This window comes from Lepidochelys kempii, chromosome 27 (genome assembly GCF_965140285.1).
Source record: "Lepidochelys kempii isolate rLepKem1 chromosome 27, rLepKem1.hap1, whole genome shotgun sequence".
Classification (NCBI taxonomy): Eukaryota; Metazoa; Chordata; order Testudines; family Cheloniidae; genus Lepidochelys; species Lepidochelys kempii.
In genome coordinates, this window is record NC_136406.1 from 10,971,457 (window position 1) to 10,992,504 (window position 21,048).

The following is a 21,048-nucleotide window of genomic DNA, read 5'->3' on the forward strand; positions in this document are numbered from 1 at the left end:
CACACACCTGCCCGCAGAGGCAGTTTGCGGGCCCCCTTGGGAGATCTTAGACGTAGCCCGGGACGCCCCCAGGGGTCCCTGGAGCCCCGGTTGAAACCCACTGGGTTGAAACGGACCAGCCAACAGCCCGGCCCCCGCCTCGGCGGTGGGACCCGGCCAGCCCCTTCCAGCGGCGTTGCTGCTTTAAGAGCCCCAGCGGCAGCGCGGAGGCTGGCAAGCGAGTGGCCGCAGCGGGAGCGGAGCGACCCCAGCGCCGCCCCGCCGCGCATCCGAGCCGGACCGGGGGCCTTGGAGCCGCGCCGCTGGGGCAGGTAAGAGCCCCCCCCCGCCGCCCCGCCTTTGCCAGCTGCTGGGGGGTCGCAGCAGCTAAACTGACACCTCCCCCCCCCCGCAGGGCGGCTGCTGGGGGACCCCTTGGATGTGTCAGTTTCACGCACCTGGGCTGGTCAGTTTCCAACCTGCCCCCCCCCCGCCCCCGCCCCCATTTCCACACCTGGCTCCCTGCCAGGAGAAATGCCTCCTTACTTTGCCAGCCGGGCGCTGGGGGAGTTTCAATAGGTGCCCGGCGAGCTGTGTCTCTGACCATCTTCCTCGCCAACCCCCTGGGGTAGCCGGCTCCCCTTGCCCCCTCCCCAGCCCCCCGTCCCCAGATCCCCTTGGCTTCTCCCCCCTTCTGGCCAGGGCTTAATTTGTAATGAAGGAGGCGCAGAGGGGGGGCTCAAGTAATTTTTTTTACATTCATAACTGATGCAGCAGGCCCCGAGTGGCCCCGGGGCTCGGCCCTGCCCGGCCCCGAGTGGCCCCGGGGCCCTGAACTGCCCGGCCCCGAGTGGCCCCGGGGCTCGGCCCTGCCAGGCCCAGAAGTGCCGGGGCTATGAACTGCCAAGCCCAGAGGTGCCAGGGCTCAGCCCCTGGCACAAATTAAGCCCTGCCTCTGGCTTTGTGTGGGCTGCAGAATTCCTACTATTGAGGGAATCGTCTCTTTGGTTTGTTGGCACGGATTTTTTTTTGCGTGGGGTGGAGTGGGGTGGGGGAATGGATTTTATTTTCTCCGCTGGTGGGTTTCACTTCCCCGGCTGTGTCCCTCCCCGGTTAAAAATGCTAAATTTTGGCTTCCGGCTGTGTGTCACTTTGGGCATGTCAAAGAGCAACATGTTGTTACATAAGAATGAAAGTAGCTGCTTTCTGAATGGGCTTCGGGGGGCGGGGGGGGGAAGGCTGGCTCCCTAGCTCTTGGTTTGTGTCCCCCCTTCCTCCCAAGCTGGGGGGTGTGTGTCGGTGGGTTTCACATCCTGATCCAATTGTGAAGCTTGAAGTCTCGGCTGCCAGGTTCCAGAGATTCCGAATGAAAGAGCAAATTACCTAGGCCGTGTAATTGGGCGGGGACGGGGTTACGATGAGCTCACTGCCAGTCGCTTCCCCTGTACGCAGTGACGTGTTTACACACAGACCCACGCTGCCTCTTGCCACCACTCCAGTCTTTGGGCCCTGCTGGCGCTGAAGAATGGCTGGATTCAGCTAAGTTCAATCTGCGGCTTTGTTCCCCTCGCTGTACGTCTGCCCCACAGAACAGCTCTGTGTTGCTCGCAAGCTGGTACTTTCCAAGCGGGTCCCAAGAAGACATTCCCTCGCTCAGCCTGTCTCGCTTATATCCCGGGACCACGGCGCTGACATCTTCCCGTCAGAAACGTCTGCCCCCGTCCTGTGGTTAGAGGCAAGGCTGTGGGGTGGCGGAGAGGCAGCGCGAAAGAAACGAAAAGCAGTGAGAGACGGGCAGCGGAAACCTGCCAGGCCTGATTCCCTGCTGCCCGTGCTGTCCTTTACCCCCGTGCAAAGAATAGCATGGAGCACCGTGCAGCCAGTGCAAATTAGCGACAGACAATAGAAACAACCAGTGATTCATTAGAAACGGAGAACGGTGTGTCCTGGCTCCCCGTACCCTGTTCTAACCACTAGGCCGCACACCTTCCTGTATCTGGGAATGGGACCTAGGATGGAACCCTGACTTCCATGCTCACTGGTAGAGCCAGAAAACACTGGATCTCCTCTACCCCCAGTCTGTTGCGGACTCTACGCCCACTGAGCTGTCCTTAGTGGATTCTCTGACGTGTCGGCTGCGTGTTCTCCCCTTCGTAGGATATCACAGGGTTGGAAGGGACCTCGGGAAGTCATCTCGTCCAACCCCCTGCTCAAAATAGAACCTATCCCCAGTTTTTGCCCCAGATCCCTAAATGGCCCCCTCAAGGATTGAATTCACAACCCTGGATTTAGCAGGCCAATGCTCAAACCGCTGAGCTATCCCTCCCCTTCGTGCACTCTCCTTGTCATGACACCTGGTTGGGATGGATCCTGCACTGTGAGGTCATGTCAGCGCCCCCCCCGGAGCAATTAACGCGCACCTGCTGCAGCCGGGAATACGGATGGCTTTCTGATGTGGCTGCAGCTGGATTCACACACCAGTGCTCTAAGCTGGGACTCCCACTCTGAGCCTCGAAGGCAGCACAGCAGAATCCAGGCACCGGGGACCCAGGGCCAGGTGTCGCACTAAGTGTGCTCCAGGATCTGCCCACCAAGGCCTAGTACCAGGATTCCCACGCCCAAGTGCAGTGCTCGTGGCAGGGCTCATTCCCAGCCACAGCCGACAGGGGGCAGGCGGCATATCCCAGGGCGGTAGGATGAGGCTACATGGATCCATCCCCACCCCGGTGCTGTCACGCCAGGCTTTGTGCTCCCAGCCTCTGGGCTCAGCCAGATCCAGGAGCTGTCGCAGCTACTCGTGCCCCCATGCACGAAGATCTGCGGTCCCGGTCTTGGGCTCATCCTTCTTCCATCAAGCTGCCGCCCCGGAGCCGTCGCTGGGAGCAGATAGCTGCCCTGTTTGCTCAGGCGGGCCTCGCTCATTCCCTGGCTTGGAGTGTGCAACGCCCTCCATGAAACGAACTCCGATTCCATCCTTCTCATGGAGATTCCCTCTGCCTGTCACTCGGGGTTCTCCAGGCTGTGCCCCCCGGTGCCAGGGATGGAGCAGAGTGGGACAGGTCTAAGCTCACTTCAGCTACGGCCAAGAGAGATGCTCACCTGGGCAGCTGCCTGATGGCTGCTCTATCCCCGACCAACCATCTCCAGCAGTGAATGGCTCATGCGGACCACTTGGTATGCTCTTCAGGCTCCTCTGGGAGCATCCCCCATCTGCCACTCATGCTGCCTTCTGAGTCCAGAGCACCCCTGGATAAGTATCCCTCCCTGTGGGATGAAGTGGCTGCACTGACCAGGAGATTCTGGGTCTGTAGCAAGGCCAAAGGATGTGGTGGGGGGATGTTTTTTATTATTTATTTTGATTTCTAACTGCTCAGTTTGCCTCCATGTGCTCTGACATCAAGGGGATGTTTAGTCTGCGGAAGAGAAGAATGAGGTGGGATTTGATAGCTGCTTTCAACTACCTGAAAGGGGGTTCCAGAGAGGATGGATCTAGACTGTTCTCGGTGGTAGCAGATGACAGAACAAGGAGTAATGGTCTCAAGTTGCAGTGGGGGAGGTTTAGGTTGGATATTAGGAAAAACTTTTTCACTAGGAGGGTGGTGAAGCACTGGAAGGGGTTCCCTAGGGAGGTGGTGGAATCTCCTTCCTTAGAGGTTTTTAAGGTCAGGCTTGACAAAGCCCTGGCTGGGATGATTTAGCTGGGGATTGGTCCTGCTTTGAGCAGGGGGTTGGACTAGATGACCTTCTGGGGTCCCTTCCAACCCTGATGTTCTATGAATCTATGACAGTGATAAGGTTTCCATTCGTCCCTGCCTCCTGGCTTTCGCTGGACTGGCATGAGCCTGCACCGGGGCAGAGTCCAGATCGGCACGGGCACAGTACCACTGGCACAGCATGGCATTCAGGCTGAAACTGGTATCTGCCCCATTCACGCTCCTGAGATTCTCTCTCCCCCCCCCCCGCCCTGCCCCCAGACCAGTGCGCATGTGGCTTCTTGCCAGGGAACATTCCAAAGGCACCTGCCCAGGTGGGTGGGGCGGGAGAGAGAGTTAACCCTTAAAGCACAGAGCAGGGAAGGTGTCCTAGCCTGGAGGGCCGAATTCCTCCCCCCCTTGGCCTGAAATGTGACGTGTTTGTTGCTTTGCCCCAAAAGAGTGAAACTGATGCTCTGTCAGCTGCTAAGCTGAGACCGGGCGTGTTCATTTCACAGGGAGCCGGCTGGATTCTCAAGATGTGGGGGGGAGGGATGGGGCGGGCTGCGGGCGGGGAAGAGGCCTGGAGTTTGACAGCAAGAGTGGAGCAAAGAGGCTGGCTGGGGATGTGCGCATGTGAGAATGAGGAGCTCATCCCGGCTCTGTGGAGAGGTTGTTTCAGCTATGGGGGCCTTTCAAAGCTGGGGGAGGAGGGTTTGGAGGAGAAGCTGATCTGGATGTCACCTCCTGGCATGTTGCTGAATCAGGGAGGTATTTGACGCTGAGTCTCTGCCCTGAGGAGTTCACAGCCAGTACGTGGGCAGGAGGGTGCGGAGATCTGCGGCCCCCGGAGGCCAGCTCCCAGCACGCGGGGGCTACGAAGCCGGGCAAAGCAGTCTTTTCGCAATCTCCCCCCGCGGCATGGGGCTGTTGAATGGGTCTGCATTGCCCCTGGTGGAAGGGAAGCAGGCTGACCGGTTCCCAGGGTGCTCAGGTGGATCTGGATCACCTGCAGCAGCAGCAGCCCCGGGGGCCTCTCCAGTTGACGCAAGGGACGGCTGCAGCCCTGATGGCCTGGCAGGTGCGGAGGTGGCTGGGTGATGTCCTGCAGCCCGCACGGCTTCAGGAGCAGCATCACTTAGCCCGACAGGGACTGGCCCTGTCCTGGACTGGGAGAAGGGCCCACGGACCCTCCCCTCCCCTGCCCTCCCGCACCAGCTCGGATCCCTAGCCAGCTCCCTGGCAGCATCTCCAAAGGTGACAGCCAGCTGTAACCTTGAGGGGTGGGCTGCGGGGGGGGGGGAGCGCTCCAGTGTTGCTATGGCAACCAGGGAATTAGCATCTCCTCCGTGTGCGGCTTGTCCATGGCCGTGTTTCCTCTGAGCAGCCCAGTCCTGAGAGGACGCAGGCCTGGGCCCGCTCCCGGCTCCCGGGGCTGCTGCGTGCTCAGCCGCCCCCTTCTTCGGCTGCTGTCTCCGGGCCGGGATTCGGAGCTGTGAGAGGCAGAGAGAACCACAGGGTCTGGCTGTGTCCGGCCGCCTGGATGGGTGCGCCCCCTTTGCAGGTGTCATAGACAGGTCCTGGCTCTTCCCTGCCACAAGGGGCGCTAGACGGGCGAGGCCTCATACAGGGCAGCCTGCTGTTGCTCCGGGGTCCTGAGCCCACTTGGCTTTTTTTTTTTAAACCCCCTTAAGTTCACTGGCCCCGGGAGGCTGGAGCGGCCGTGGACGGGTGGGAGCGTGGGGTGACGGGTGGCTTTTCAGGGCATGGGCTGCCTCTGGCACTGAAAGGGTGAATGCCATTCCAGGAGCAATCCCCTCCCGGGCAGGATTTTAGGGAAACAACGGCAGACAAGGCTCCTGTCGTCTCCCAGCAGGGGGTGCTGTGGGGGGGGGATGGAGCCGGAGTGCTGGCTGTCGGGGAGGGGGGTTCCCAGGTATTCCAGTCCCGGACCCTCCCAGCAGGGGGTGCTGTGGGGGACGGAGCAGGAGCGCTGGCTGTCGGGAAGGGGGTCCCAGGTATTTCAGTCCCGGACCCCCCCAGCAGGGGGTGCTGTGGGGGACGGAGCAGGAGCGCTGGCCGTGGGGGAAGGGGGTCCCAGGTATTTCAGTCCCGGACCCCCCAGCAGGGGGTGCTGTGGGGGACGGAGCAGGAGCGCTGGCCGTGGGGGAAGGGGGAGCTCCCTGCTGCTTCTGCCTCAGCCTCACCCTGCAAACATCCCTCATTCTGGCACAGGGTGCCCGGTTAATGCAGCGTCTCCTCGGCTCCTGCGCGTGGAGATGATGCTCCAGTGACCCCCGGTGGGAAAGGGCGGAGAGTGGCTCTGAAGGCGGGTGGCTGGTCACTATGTGCTGTGTCTCCTTATCCCTCTCCCTCCCTCCCCACTGGCAGCCGGGTGGCATTACTCACTGGGCCCTGTTGTGCCAGGCCTCCGGACGGGACTTGCATGCCCACAGCGGGGGTAGCTGAGCGAGGGAGTTGTTAGACTGACGGTCCTGGGGCTGTAGGCTTCCCCCATGTAGCTCCTTTCTTCTGTGTCCTGTGTCCCACCCTTGCCAGTCCTGCGCCCCCGCCCGCTAGCCCCCTGCCGCTTTCCCCTCCCCCTTAGAGGGACTGGCTTTCACCCTTTCCTCTCTCCGCAGATCCCTGTGTGTGCCCGTTCAGAGAAGCGCTTGCCACCTGCCTGAACTGCGCCAGCTGCCGAGATGCCCGTGGCTGCTACCAACTCCGACTTGGGTAAGTCACGCCCTCTCCGGGCTGGAATTGTAAAACATCACCTGGGTCCTGCGTTCCTTTATGGGCACAGGGCGCCCTCGGGCTGTGCCCCTGAACTCCCATGGGGCTTGGGCAGCTCCCCACCTAATGCCCGGCATAGGCGGACGCTGGAGATGAGCCCAAGTTTGGACTCAGATAAGAGCACCCCGCAACAAGCTCTCGGGTGTGAGGGTTGGCCCAGAGGGGGCAGGTTGACCGACTCCGTCTCTACAGATCTGGGAGCTGGGAGAGGAGACTGCCCCGTAACAGAACGTCAGTTCCCTCTCCACACTGGGGCTCCCGCCTCTGCACCCCCGTGTCCCTCGGATTGTCTAGCTGCACTCTAGAGGTGCCTGCTTCATCTCTCTTGTCAGGAGGATGGTTTATTAGCAGGGTTACGGGAGAGGACTCCAGGAGCTTTCTAAACCCACTGCATGGGGCCGTCCAAGCTCCCGAGAGCTCTGTTTGTTCCTTGCGCTGCAGGAGCAGCTGGGTTCTGGCGGGGAATGGAGGGGACATGTTCCCAAGTCAGAGGAAGGACAGCTTAGTGGTTAGAGCCCTGGCTTGGGACTCAGGATCCCTGGGTTCAGTCTCCAGCTCTGCCACAGACTACATGCGTGACCTTGGGCAAGTCACTTAAGGTCAGATTTTTAAAGGTATGTAGGAGCCTAACTCCTATTGAAGCTGATGGGAGTTAGGTGCCCAAGTACCTTTAAGAATCTGGGCCTGTCTGTTCCTCAGTTCCCTCATCTGTAACGGGCCTAGGAGGATAAATACCCTTAAGATGGTGAGGCACTCAGAGGCCACGGGAATGGGGGTTATAGGCGTGTGTGAAATGAAAGACCTGACTTCTGTACCGGGAGCTGTGATTTTGGGGCTGCAAAGTTCGGCCATTCGAACAGTGGCGCCGGGATTATTCTGGCTTTAGGGTGCGGGGGGCGTGCAGGGCACCAGGCTGCGCTGAACACTCACCCCCCTGTGAGGAGATGGGGGTCAGCTTCATTGTAGCGGACGAGCGGCTGGGAGCCAGATCTCCTGCTGTCTCCCCGCCTGACCCCCGCTGCCTCCCCTGGAAGGGGTAGGGACGATGCCGCGGTCAGGGGCTGGCACTGCAGGTTTTGGCTGAGGCGAGACGGAGGCTGGATCTGTCGGTGCCCTGGCTTCTCTGCCATCAGGACAGCTGGCTGCGGCTGCAGAGGTCGCTTCCCCTCCACCTGCATGCTGGGATGCTGGTACTGACCGCCGGCTCGCGGGTGTCTATGGAAACCAAGCGGCAGAAATTAAAGGGGCCGCCCGGAGAGTCTGGGCTGTGCAGCATCTCCCCCGCCGGCCCCGCTGGAGTGTGTTACCCCCCCAGGCTGCGGGGGACGGACAGAATGGGGCCTGAAGGAGGGGGGAATGAGATCGGGAGGGGGCAATGGGAGAGGAGCAGTGCAGGGAGAATGGGGGGTGTGCGCCATGGGATGGGGAGAAGGGCTTTGGGTGAGTGAGGAGGGTTCAGGGCGGGGGGGGGGTTAGAGGGAGGGTGTGTGTGTGTGTGTGTACACACACAGCTTCTGCTCCCTACCTCCCCGCCTCTAACCCTCTTACATTTAATTAAAGCTCTTCTCTTTCGCTGGTGATTACATTGTAGGCCAGGCAGGAATCCTGGGGCTGCGCTTTAAGCCGGTTAATGGCACACCCGGGCCGTGGGGCTGGGCGTGACCCCCAAGGCTGGAGGAGGGCGCTGGGAGCGTGTGCGCGCGGCTTGGGGAACAGGTGGGCACACCTGTGGGGGCGTGTGCCCGTGCACCTGAGCACGGGTGGAGCATTTGAACGGGAGACCTCTCAGGAGCAGCCCAGACACTGCAGGGAATGGGGTAGGGGGCCCAGTAGGGGGCGCTCTGCCCTCAGAGCCAGTGCTGACACCCCCGCCCCCTCCCCACCCCTCGTGCATGGGGCTGCTCCGTCTAAAACCTAAATCTGAGCTTCTGGGCACGTGTGTTCCTCAAGGGTCCTGTGTTTCCTTTGCGAAACTTGGGGTATTAACTTGGCATCTAGGCTGTTTCCTGAGGCGGGAGACTCCATTCTGCCCCCTGTGGTTTCAGCTGGAGGCAGGGCGCTGCAGGGAGCTGCTAATCCATCGCTGTGTTGCACCCCAGCACTGGCTGCATCTCCGGGGGGGTGGGGGGGGGGGTTGTATCGCACCCGGGGGCCTCCCTTGGGGGGAAACAGCTTGAGAAATACAGAGAGGGTTGAGCGGGGTCTCGGGGCCTCTGTGTAAAATGAGGCAGGACAGCCTGTGGGTCAGGCATGGCTCTGGAGTTTTGGGGAGCCTTCCTCTGCCACAGACTCCCTGCGTGAGTCACTTGGTCTGTCTGTGCCTCTGTTCCCCACCCTGTAATAGGCTGAGCAGAGCCCAGGGGGTTCAGGAACAGCAGAGGTGTGAGTGCTGGTTTGCAGAGAGACCAGGTACATTTGTGACATTGGCATTACCTGCCTCTGAGTCCACCTGGCTTTCTGAGGGTTAATTCCAGCCTCGGACAGATTCTGTTTCTCTCCATTCCCCCTCCAACCTCCCCCCCCCCAGAGGCCAGTCATGGCTGGAAGGCTGAAAACTGGGGGGGTTGGGGTGGGGTTGGGGGTGGGAGGAGCAGGTGTGGGTGAGAGTGAGGTTGTCAGGCTGGGGGCAGCAGTGTGTGTGTGTGTGTCCCCAAAATCCCAGAGCCAGGTGGGGTGAGAAGGCTGGGACCCCAGAGCAGACAAGGTGGGGTGGGAAGAGGGTCAGATGGGGGAGTGGGATGGGGTCAGGCTGGGTGGGGTGGGAAGGGGGTTGGGGTCAGAGTGGGATCAGATATAGGGGGGTGGGATGGGGTCTGGGTGGAGTGGGATGCGGGTCTGGCAGGGGGGTGGGATATAGGTCCAGCAGGGGGGTGGGAAGGGGGTTGGCGTGGAGGGGGTGGGGTTAGAGTGGGATCAGATATGGGGGGGTGGGATGGGGGTCTGGCGGGGGGTGGGATGGGGTCTGGGTGGGGTGGGAAGGGGTGAGGCAGGGAGGTAGGATGGGGTCTGGGTGGGGTGGGAAGGGGTTTGGGGTCAGAGTGGGATCAGATATAGGGGGGTGGGATGGGGTCTGGGTGGAGTGAGATGTGGGTCCGGCAGGGGGGTGGGATGGGGTTTGGGTAGGCTGGGATGCGGGTCCGCCGGGGGGTGGGAGGGGGTCTGGGTGCGGTGGGAAGGGGGTTGGGGTCAGAGTGGGATCAGATATAGGGGGGTGGGATGGGGTCTGGGTGGGCTGGGATGTGGGTCCGGCGGGGGGTGGGACAGGGTCTGGGTGGGGTGGGAAGGGGGTTGGGGTCAGAGTGAGATCAGATATAGGGGGTGGGACGGGGTCTGGGGTGGGGTGGGAAGGGGGTTGGGGTCAGAGTGGGATCAGATATAGGGGGTGGGATGGGGTCGGGGTGGGTGGGAAGGGGAGTGGGGCGGGGGTGGGGGGCAGCGAGGGGGGCACAGGTGATTTGGGGTGGGAGGGGCTCGAGCTGGGGTGGGTCGACCTGTCCCTTTAAATTTGTATCCGTCCTGGCTTAACGTCCTTGGATGTAATCCCTTCCTGCTGCCATGGCAACGAGGGTATAATCGACCCAGTGCCAATGCCTCCCGCCTTAAAGGGGTTAAGGCACCAAGGCCCCCTGCCCCTGGGGAGGGACTCGGGATGGGGCCTCTCCCACCTGCCGGGTGCCTGGTGCATCATCCACTTCCCCCCCGCCCCACCTCCACGGTCCTGCTCATCCCCCGCCACCCTTACGCCCCTGCTGGCAGGAAGGGGTTAATAATTCAGGGTGGGGCACAAGGCTGACCCCCTGCCCCATTGAGAAGGGGGCAAAGGCAGGGAAGGGGCAGGGGGAGTGGCCACAGCCCTGGGGAGCAGAGCCCTGCGGGCAGGCTGAGCTGGGCGGGTCTCGGGCTGAGCCTGGCGTGGGAGCCATGTGGGGCTGGGTGCGTGTGTTGGGTGGGGGTCTGTGTGTGTGTGTTTGTGTGTTTGTGCACCATGTGGAGCTGTGGTTGTCAGTATGATCAGTTGTGTGGGTGTGCTGGGTGGGGCTCTTGTGTGTGTATATTTGTGTGCCATGTGAAGCTGTGGGGGGCCAGTGTGATCGTGCGTGTGTGTTGCATGGGGCTCTGTGTGTGTTTGTGTTTGTGCACCATATGAAGCTGCGGGGGCCACTGTGATCGTGTGTGTGTGTGTGTGTGTGTGTGTGTTGCATGGGGCTCTGTGTGTGTTTGTGCACCCGTGTGAAGATTGTGCGTGTCTTGGGTGGGGCTGTGTGCTTGTGGGGGCTGTGTTTGGTGGGTGAGAAGCTGTGGGTGTCAGTTGGATCAGTTGAGTGTGTGTGTATGTTGTGTAGGGCTGTGGCCTGTGTGTGTGTACAGGGAGCGGGGAGGATCCTATGTGGTCGACCTTTCCAAAGGTTCAATGCTCCCAGGTGCCCTACTTAACCCCTTCCCTGCTGCACTTTCCATGGGATGCAGCTGCCAGCCCCGGGACCCTGAGCCGCATTCTCCGTTGCCTTGGGTAGTCGTTTGTCCGAGTGGAGAAAGGGGGCAGTCGTTCCCATTGTGGATGTGAATGACTGCAGGGGGCGTGGGGCGTTGGAGAGCCGGACCCGCTGTGTCTCTGTGGGCCAGCCTGTTCCTGTGCACTGCTGGGGGGAAAGCACCTCGTACCTCAGCTCTCTTGGTTACTGGGTGTGTGTGTGGGGGGGTGTTCACTGAAAATTCCCAAGCCTTGCTACAGAATAATGATACCAACATTCAGCGCTGGCATTGGTCTTCTCCCTCCTAGAGCTCAGAGGGGTGCTTGTTGTTAGTCCCCATTTTATACATGGGGAAACTGAGGCACAGGGTGAGGCAGTGACTTGCCCAAAACCTCAGTGGCAAAGACAGGAATAGAAACCAGGAGTCCTGATTCCCAGTCTCCCTGCTGGAACCACTAGCCCTACTTCCTTCCTGGAGCTAGCAGTAGGTCCCAGGAGCCCTGACTCCCAGTCTCCCTGCTGGAACCAGTGGGAGGTAACTGGCAGTAGAACCTAGGTTCCTTGATTCCTAGTCCCCTTCTGTAACTACTAGGCCATGCTCCCAAGGGCTCAGAACAGAGTCCAGGAGCCCTCCCTGTATTGCTCTTTCCATTAGGTAACACGCGGCACTGAGAATAGAACCCAAGAGTCCAGTTCCCAGACCTATATACTAAGTCCACTAGGACTGCACCTGCCCCAGGCTCCAGTTCCTGGTGCCGATCCACTCACTGGCGGGCTTTGCATTGGCCGGCTGGCCCCTCCAGGCAGCAGGGCTGATGGGGTCACAACTCCCCGCTAGGCAGCTGCTCTCGCCCACCTTTGCCATCTGGTGCCAGCACTTCCTGTGCCAATCACGCTGCCTGCAGCCAAGCTGTCTGATTGGCTGGCATTTTTGGGAGATGCCTGGTCTTCTCTCCAGCCAGTGGCTTCTGCCTCCTCCGCCCTTCCCCACGTGGCGAAAGCGTCGGGCTCAGCCCCATCCATCGCCTGGGTGGGCGAGCTGTCAGGGCAGTGGGATCTGGAGACGGTCGCCGTGGCAGCCAGCTCGGGTACCCGCGTCTCTGAGCAGCAGTGCGGAAGCCTGTTTCTGAGCATCCCTGACCGCAGCCATGAGCAGCAGCCCCGCCAGTGGCGTCTCCTTGGAGGGGATCTCGCTGGATTCCTCTGAGGAGTCCGAGCTCCGCAGGGAAGGTAGGGATTCTCCTCCCCAGCAGATGCATGGCGGTGGGGAGGCTGCTTCTGGAATCATGAGGGGGATTGGCTCCCTCCCTCCCCCCCGCCTTCCCTGCTGCCTCCAGGGCTGTGGTCCAAGCTGAGCTGCGACGTGAGAAGTCAGAGATGCTCGGGCGGGAGAGGAGAGCTGAAAACAGGAGGCCAGTGATGGTACGACTGAGCTGGCCAAACCCCCAGCAAAGGAAGGAAAAGGGACACCGAGATGGGTTGGGGGGCAGAGGCTGTGCTTGAGCCAACTCTGCCCCCAGGGGAACCACTGACCCCCTCCCCCATTTCCCCACTGCTCCTTTCCCCTAGGGGTGCAAATCTAGGTTCTGCTCACCAGGAATGGGCACTGGGCGGGTGAGATGCTGCAGGCTGGGATCTTTGCCAAGATGGCAGAGCTGCCTGGAATTTGGGGGGCAGAAAGGGGGTGGATCTCTGGGGGGGTTGGTCCCCATCATCATGCTTTTCCCATCCCTTCCAAAGAGATGAATGGCTGGGGGGATATTCCCTCCCCCTGCTACGCAATAGCTTGTATCTGGGGGTGTGGGACACATCAGTTCAGCTCCCTCCTACCTCTGTATTGGCACATTAAGGCACTGTTGCTAACTGGGGCGTGGGGGCTGGGACCAGGGTTTTGGGGTCTCCCTGTGCCCTTGGCTCACCCCGGGGTCTGTACTGGGGAGGGGGTTCAGTATATATAGTGCAAGAGCTGGGTGCTAGCAGGGGCCCTTTGCCTTGCTGACCAGGGCATCACTCGCTCTGGGTGGCTCTGCACACATTAGGGGGCCCCCATTGACTTGAGTGGGGTATCACTGTGGGCAGGAGTTGGTCTGTAGTTATTAATAGGGGCATTTGGGGGAAGGAAAATTGGATCCACCTCTCTTATCTCCACTGAAATGCACTGGACTGAAGGGGCTTCTCTGGGGGGCAGACTGGAGGTGAATGGGATGGGGGCTGCCAGCATGCGTGCACCTACCCATTCTCCCTTGATTTCCCTTGAGTTTAGACAGTGGCTTATGAACGGGCAGATGCAGTGCTGGGAGCAGCTGCCTTGGGGGGTCCCTGAGGTGGTGACAGAGGGGGGTTGGCGTCCCCGACTGGAGAATGGTACCTACAACAGCCTCATAGAGGAGGGTGCCATGGGTTGTTTCTTTCCTTGGCCTTTCACCTCTGGGGCGCTGGGCTCGGGATTAACCAAGGATCCATGCATCAAGGTGTCTGGTGCTGAAAGCCCGGGTGGTCTTGACACCCACCGCACTGGTGGACACAAGGGGCTCTCTTTCTTTGAGGGATAGCGGTGGAATAGCAGGAGGTGCTGCAGATCATCATCAAGGTACCTGAGGTCCATAGATGGCTCAGGTCTGAGGGGCGTCAGCAGAGCTGGGCGTGGGGCTCAAGACGGACAAGCAGGGGAGTGTGGGTTGGGACCGAGGGACGTTGGCAGAGCTGTGTGTGTTGAGGAGCCTATGACGGCAATGCAGAGTACATAAGAATGGTCGCACTAGGTCGGACGGTCAAGCCCGTATCCAGGATCTGACTGTGGCCGAAGCCAGATGCTTCAGTGGGAGTGAACCGAACAGGGCAATTTCAAGAAATCCATCCCGTCTATCAATCCCAGCTCCTGGCAGTGGGAGATTTAGGGACACCCAGAGCATGGGTTGTGTCCTGGATCATCTTGGCTAATAGTCATTGATGGATCTATCCTCCATGAACTCATCTAATTGTTTTCTTAACACAGTTATACTTTTGGCCTTCACAACATCCCCTGGCAATGAGTTCCGCAGGTTGACTGTGCGTTGTGTGAAGAAATACTTCCTTATGTTTGTTTTAAACCTTCTGCGTATTCATTTAATCAGGTGACCCCAAGTTCTTGTGGTACGTGAAGGGGTAAATAACATATCCTTATTCACTTTCTCCTTGCCATTCATGATTTTATAGATCTGTATCATATCTCTCCTTAGTCGTCTCTATTCTAAAATAAACAGCCCTGGTCTTTTTAATTGCTCCTCATATGGAAGCTGTTCCATACCCCTAATCATTTTCATTGCCCTTCTCTGCACTTTTCCCAATTCCAATATATCTTTTTTGAGACAGGGCAAGCAGAACTGCATGCAGTATTCAGGGTGTGGGTCTACCATGGATATATACAGTGGCATTATGACATTTTCTCTTTTTATTATCTGTCCCTTTCCTAATGGTTCCTAACAATGTGTTGGCTTTTTTTTGACTGCCCCTGCACCCTGAGCAGGTGTTTTCAGAGAACTATCCATGGTGACACCAAGACCTCTTTCTGGAGTGGTAACAGCTAATTTAGACCCCCTCCTTTTGAATGGATAGTTGGGATTACGTTTCCCAGTGCGCATTACTTCGCAGTTATCACCATTGAATTTCATCTGCCATTTTGTTGCCCAGTCGCCCAGTTCAGTGAGATCTCTTTGTAACTCTTCGCAGTCTGCTTTGGACTCGGCTATCTTGAGTCGTTTGGTGTCGTGTGCAAATTTTGCCATCTCACTGGTCACCCCCTTTTCCAGATTGTTTATGAATGGGGTGAGCAACACTGATCCCTGTGCAGATCCTTGGGGAATGCCACTATTTACTCCTTTCCATGGTGAAAACTGACCATTTATTGCTACTCTTGGTTTCCTGTCTTTGGACCAGTTACTGATCCGTCAGGGGACCTTCCCCCTTACCCCAGGACTGCGTCCTTTGCTTAAGAGCCTTTGGTGAGAGCCCTTGGGCTGGTCTACACCAGGGGTTCTCAACCGTTTCCTTTCTGAGGCCCTCCCCTGACCCCACATGCTAAAAAATTCCACAGCATTCAGGGGTAGCAAGCAGGGCAATTGCTCGGGCTTTGGCATTCTGCCCTGGGCCCCAGTGAGTCTAACGCCAGCCCTGCTCTCTGGCTTATTTTGGCAGCCACCCTGAAACCTGGTCGCGGCCCCGCAGGGGCCCTGGACCCCCCAGTTGAGAACAGCTGGTCTACACTATGGAATTAGATCGACCCAAGGCAGGTCCTGTGGAAAATGTCAACACTTAAATTTCACGCCTGTGGACGTAACTGCCTCGCTACGCCGACTTAATAACTCCACCTCTCCGAGTGGTGTAGAGTGCAGGTCACTGCAGTGTCAACGGAGATATTTTCCCTTTCAGTATCTATCCCTTTCCCAATTGCGCTGGCTTTTGGGACTGCTGCTGCACAGGGTAGACGCTGGGTTGCTTACGGCGGGACTGTTCCTGGCTTTCAGGAGCCCGCCCCACACTGCCCCACGTGGACAGTACAATCGAAGCCAGCTCTCCTGGTGAGGAGGCGCGTGGCCGGCATGAGGAGCACCGTGTGGATACGCACGAGCCGTGTCATTACTGCGATGCCGGCCCGTGGGCGTAAATTCGGTCAGCTGCGTTTTGTCGTGTAGACAGGGCCCTGGAGGACTGTGGGCCCCAGGCCAGAGATGCAGTGGGGACGGACTGCTGGGAGGATGTGACCCCTTAGTCGGCGGGCGACTGCTGCCGATTAGAGGTGCTGCTCGTTTCGGAACTGCCTCTGGGTTCATGGGCCTAGTTAACCCTTTAATGGCAGGATTGTCAAAACTCCCTTGTGCTGAGCTGGGGGGTCTCGCTGCTCAGCCTGTGTTGATTGAAACGTCGCTGCTCTTCCCTTGTGTGACAGGCCAGCTCCAGAGAGTTCGGCACAGGGGCACCCGTTTGCCCCTGCCCGTGCCCACATTTCTGCCCGGGCTCCGTAGGACACGTGTGGTCACACACTTGCACTTATCACCCACGTACACACGTGGAGACAGAGCTAGTGCACGTCTCGACGCTCACACTCCGGCCTGTAGGTTCAGACACTTGCCCGCAGATACCCGGGCACTTGTTTGGCACATCCCTGCCCAGACTCGACCACGTTTGCACGTCCAGTGACGAGCGTGCACTCACATGCCCCCGTTGGCACCTGGAGACCCCAGTCATGCACCAGCACCCCATTGTGCAAGGGGCTGTACAAACCCAGAACAAAGTCACTACCTGCTCCAAGGCACTTGGTGCATGCCTGTGGGTTCGCACATGTTCTGACTCACAGATCTGTACTGTCCGTCCCTAACACTGCGTGTGTTCTCCCATCCCATTGGCATGCACACAGATGTATTTATGCCTCCCCCTGTCTCCAAAAACATTATTTTTATTCAGGTTACCATAGCGACTGAGATGGGTGGGCCCAGCTGGGTGATGTGCAAACACCTTGTCCCTCCCCCAAAGAGCTTACAGTGTAAAGGGACAAAGGGGAAACTGAGGCACAGCAAGGGACTGTGACTTGCCCACGCTTGCCCAGCACCAGAGCTGGGAATAGAAGGCAGATTTCCTGAATCCTCGTCCAGTGCTGCCTCTGTTCACAGCCGTCTGTCTGCCCCCAGAGTGGGGTTGGGAATGGCACCTTGCCGTGATGAATACAACCATCCACAGAGGGAATATTCATGGGACGCTCTGTGTGTCCTGCCCCGTTCCCATGCAAATCGTCCCCTTATCCCCACTCCCTATCTCCGCTATGGCCCTTGGCTGCAGGTTCGGCTGCTGGTGCCCTCTCTCCTTTTCCTGCACGCCCTGTCTCCTGGGCACGGGCCCAGCTTGCCCCAGCCAACAGCTCCATTCCCCTAGCCCCGGTGGGGTCTGTAAAGAGGAGCCGGCTTGTGTTACCTCCCTGATTCGGCCTCCCCCTCCGGCCCCACAGCAGGAGCCCAGGAGCAGGGTCTGATCCGCTGAAGTCACCCCCCCTGGAATGTGGGCAGCACGGAGCAGTAAACAGCCTCCAGCCTGGCTGCTCCCCCGCCCCCAACCACATGCAGCTGCTGCATTCAGTGGCCTGGAGCCAAATCTCTTATTAATGAGCTCGGTGGATGGGGCATTCGGGGACAGACGCTCGTCGCTCGCTGCCTCGGTGGCTTGTTTGTGGTTTGGGCACATGTGTTTTGGGGGGCCACCCCCCCGATTTGTTCCTGAGCAGTCGAGGTGCATTGGGAGGCATTTTCCAGTGAGCCGGCTGGTCCCAGCTGGGGTCCTACCAGTGCCCCCCCAACTCCTCAGGGATCCCCAAATCCAGGGTTTCTCCCATAACAACCCCCCTCACTCCAACTCCTGAGGAGGATCCAGCTGAACCCTGGATTCCCCACCTCACCCCATAAAGGGATCTGCCAAATCTGGGCTTTCTCCTCAGAACACCCCCTACCCCTAATGAGATCCCCCCGAATCCAGGATTGCCCCTCACCCCACCTGCTCACTTGTACCCCTCCTAGGTTCTGTCCAAGCCCCCATATTTCCTTTGACAACCTTCTGGGTCCCAGATTCCACCCCCTCTCCCCCCCGCTTCACAGAAAGTAGCTATAAATATTCCAATGTGTTTAATATTTAACTCCCCGGCTCCACAAAGGAGATCGTTGCTGTGGATTCCAGGTGGATTGTTGGGGCTGCACCTTCACCAGTGGGGCTATTGCCTGGGGCAGGGAGCTCACCACGGGAGGGTGGGTGATGTGTGCTTGGAGTCGAGGGTGAGTCCTGCCCTGATCTATCAGGGGCAGTGCAGGTTCCTACGTTACCCTGGCATCAAAGCTCCTCCCAGTCTTCAGTATATTTACCCTCATCACATCATAGAATATCAGAGTTGGAAGGGACCTCAGGAGGTCATCTAGTCCAACCCCCTGCTCAAAGCAGGATCAGTCCCCAATTTGTGCCCCAGATCCCTAAATGGCCCCCTCAAGGATTGAACTCTCAACCCTGGGTTTAGCAGGCCAATGCTCAAACCACTGAGACATCCCTGTGAGCCAGGGCGGTGCTGTGATCCCCGGGTTACAGATGGAGAACCGAGGCGCAGAGAGACTGAGGGGATGTTTACGAGGTAATTAGACACTGGGGTTGGCTCGTGCCAGCCGACTTGGGCTCGCTGGGGCCGGGGTAAGGGGCTGTTTGATTGCGGCTTGGAGATGTTCGGGAGCCGGGGCTCTAGGATCCTGGGAGGGTCTCGGAGCTCGGGCTGCAGTCTGAACCCGAACGCCTACCCTGCAATCAAACAGTCCCTTAGCCCGGGCCCTGCGAGCCCGAGTCGGCTGGCACAGGCCAGTGGTGGGTGAATAATTGCAGTGTAGACACACCCTAGGTGACCTTCCCAAGGTCACGCAGGGTGTTTGTGTCAGAGCACATGCCCAAGCCAGCACCTTAACCATTGGGCCATCTTTCCCCTCACTTTGCTCCCCCAACAGTGGAGATGGGCCTCACTCGAAACCCCCCAGATCTGAACGATGGGGTCCAGTCCAAACTGTGCAGCCGGGACCCACCTCCTTTCTGCTCCAATCTGAGACCAACTCTCCTTCCCCCCCTGCCCCTTTAAGAGCCCCGGATCCAATGCCCATACCCTTAAAGGGACAGGATCCTGGGGGTGGCGACATCTGTTCCGAGATTGGGGTCACTTCTCATCAACCCGAAAGCGAGCCGGACACGTGGGACAGGGCAGGAGGCTGGCTGAGTTGCAGATGGCACAGCTCGTCCTCCCCATCCGGATTCTCCACCCTTGCCCATTTCTACAGCCACACCTGCCTCCCGCCCTCCTGGGTGGTGCTGGGAAATTCTCGGGTTGTTTCTTTCTTTAAGGAGAAAATGCACCTTTCCCTGCCGGCGCCTGTTACCAGTTGGGGTGCCGGGGGGAGAGTGGGGGGTCTCGTGGCTGACTGGGTGCTGAGCCATCTGCCTGCAGAGAGGGGGCAGGGCAGGGGGCCGTGGTGATGAAGTGGCTAATTGCCAGATGCAAATTGGCCCCGTTTGAAGGGGTTAGGAAGTGGCCTTCTCCCAGGGGTCCCAAAGCAGGATGGCCTGACTCTGACCGATCTTGGGGTCATGCTGATTGCCAGATTTGGGGCCAGGAAGGAATTTACCCCCCTTGGGCAGATTGGGCTGGGACCTTGGAGTTTTTTGCCTTCAGCTTGGGGAGGTGGTCCCTGGCTCGGTTCATCTGCACGTCTCTTGCCTGGTCAATTCCCTGCCATTGCAAGGGGCTCAGGCTCTGGTGGCCCCTTAGGCTCTCCTGTTCTCGGCCTGGGGTCCACAACAATTTACTTTGCTGCGGGCTGGCTTAAGTGGAACTAACGCCATTGGGTTCAGGGGGTCTATCTGTGCGACAGGCGATGGCTTGTTCCTTACAGGAGGTCAGACGAGATGAGTTAATGGTCCTTTCTGGCCTGAAACTACACATTCCTCTTTGGCCCGAGGGTGTCTCAGAAGGACAGGGACCCGGGGGTGGGGTGGGGTGGGGGGTTGTCACTGAGACCACCCCATCCCCTGTCTGTTTGCCAGCGCCCCGAGCAGCTCATTCTGGGCAGCTATGTGGCTGATTCTTCTCTCAAGGTGGTCGCAGCTTGGGACGGAGTGTGCCAGGCTGTGGGTGGTTGAATCCTGCTGGTAGGGTCTGGGTCAACCCTGTGCCCCAGCAGAGGCAGTGCGGGGCCTTGACGTCCGCCCTGTGTGGCTCTTTCTTTTTCTTCTCCTCCTCCCTCCGTCTCTGCCCCGCTTCCTTGCACTGGGATTCCCTCGCTTTCACCCTGCCCTCTTCTTCTGCACCCCTATTTCTTCCCCCAGCCATGCAGCAGGTGCTGGACAACCTGAGCGACCTACCCAACTCCACCGGGGCGGCTGACCTGGATCTCATCTTCCTCCGAGGCATCATGGAGAGTCCAATAGTAAGATCCTTGGCTAAGGTACAGTCGCATGGGGTGGCTGGGGAAGGGGCAGCAGCTGTGTTTGAATCTGCTTTTCCCGATCAAGTGCAACTTCCCCTGTCCCGGTCTTCCTGCCGCAGGTGCCTTTGTGCGGCGGTTCTGTTGCACAGTCGTCCCTGGCTCTCCCTTGTGTTTCCATTTCCATGGGCGGGCTGGGGTAGCTGCTACCAGGCCAGGCTCTTCTGGGTGTGGCTGGGAGCCACTGATGTCTGGCCTGGCCCCAGCTTTAGCCCCCTGCACTAGTATAGAGGGTCACCACCTCCTGTGACCTTGGACTGCAGCTGGCCTCCCCCAGGCCCCCCTTGGCCAATCGCATCCAGCTGCAAAGTGCACAGGTCTGGAGCGGGGGGTCATGCGCGTGGATGGGTGTGCAACGCCTGTGCGAGCGTGTGGCGTGTCAGCGGTTGAGTTGATCGAGTGGGGGTGACGCGTGTGTAACGGGGAGGAGGTGGGTGTGAGATTCTGGGAGTAGGGGTGTGTGTGTGTGTGTGTGTGGATGAAGCTGTTTGGGAGGGGGTTGTGGGTATATGCGCGTGTGGAGTTTGTAGGTGACACGGGTCTGTGGATGCTTGTGCGTGCGTGTGGTTTTGAATGTCACTGGCTGATCGTTTTGGGTGCTTTTCCGAAGGGTCTGACTGTATAGTGGGGTTGTATGAATGTGTGGGACACAGGTTGTGCTTCCCAGGTTGTCTGCGTGTGCTCCAATGAGCTTGTGTGTGCAGATTGGTCACACTTTGGAGCATGCTGGTTACACTGGTGGGTGGCGATGCACTCGCGCCTGTCTGTCTGCTGGCTCCAGCCTGTGTGTTTGTTCACGCACCCGTGTGCTGGCTCCAGTGTGTGGGTGTGAGTCTGTGTGTGACAATGTTATTTTTAGTACCCTTCTGTGCCTTGCTCCTCTGGGTGCCCAGGCAGTGACCTCCCACCCTGCCAGCCCCCGTCACTGGCACCGACAGAGGGGGAGAGGAGAGGCACCAATTCAAGCAGGCTGGAGATGGGCTAGCTTGCTGGGCTGCTCCCGGGCTTGGCTGTCGGAGTCCCTCGGGGGGCCGGGTGACGAGCGTGGGGGGGGGCTGGCGGTGAAGTGCCGGAGGCACAGAC

The 21,048-nt window shown here is 59.2% G+C and overlaps 1 protein-coding gene across 3 annotated transcripts in view; it reads left to right on the forward strand.

Moving 5' to 3' along the window:
- The first annotated feature begins 216 nt into the window (after positions 1–216).
- Positions 217–21,048, forward strand: part of MPP2 (MAGUK p55 scaffold protein 2) — a 40,861-nt gene continuing 20,029 nt past the window's right edge. The window contains exons 1-3 of one of the 3 annotated variants that reach the window (XM_073325635.2): positions 217–311; positions 6,314–6,407; positions 19,808–19,926. In XM_073325635.2, the coding sequence (XP_073181736.1) occupies positions 6,377–6,407; positions 19,808–19,926 (150 nt within the window). In that variant the 5' untranslated portion in view covers positions 217–311; positions 6,314–6,376. Of the gene's footprint in view, positions 312–6,313; positions 6,408–11,912; positions 12,170–19,807; positions 19,927–21,048 lie in introns of those variants that run through there. The other 2 variants (XM_073325633.2, XM_073325634.2) reach the window with 2 other exon arrangements.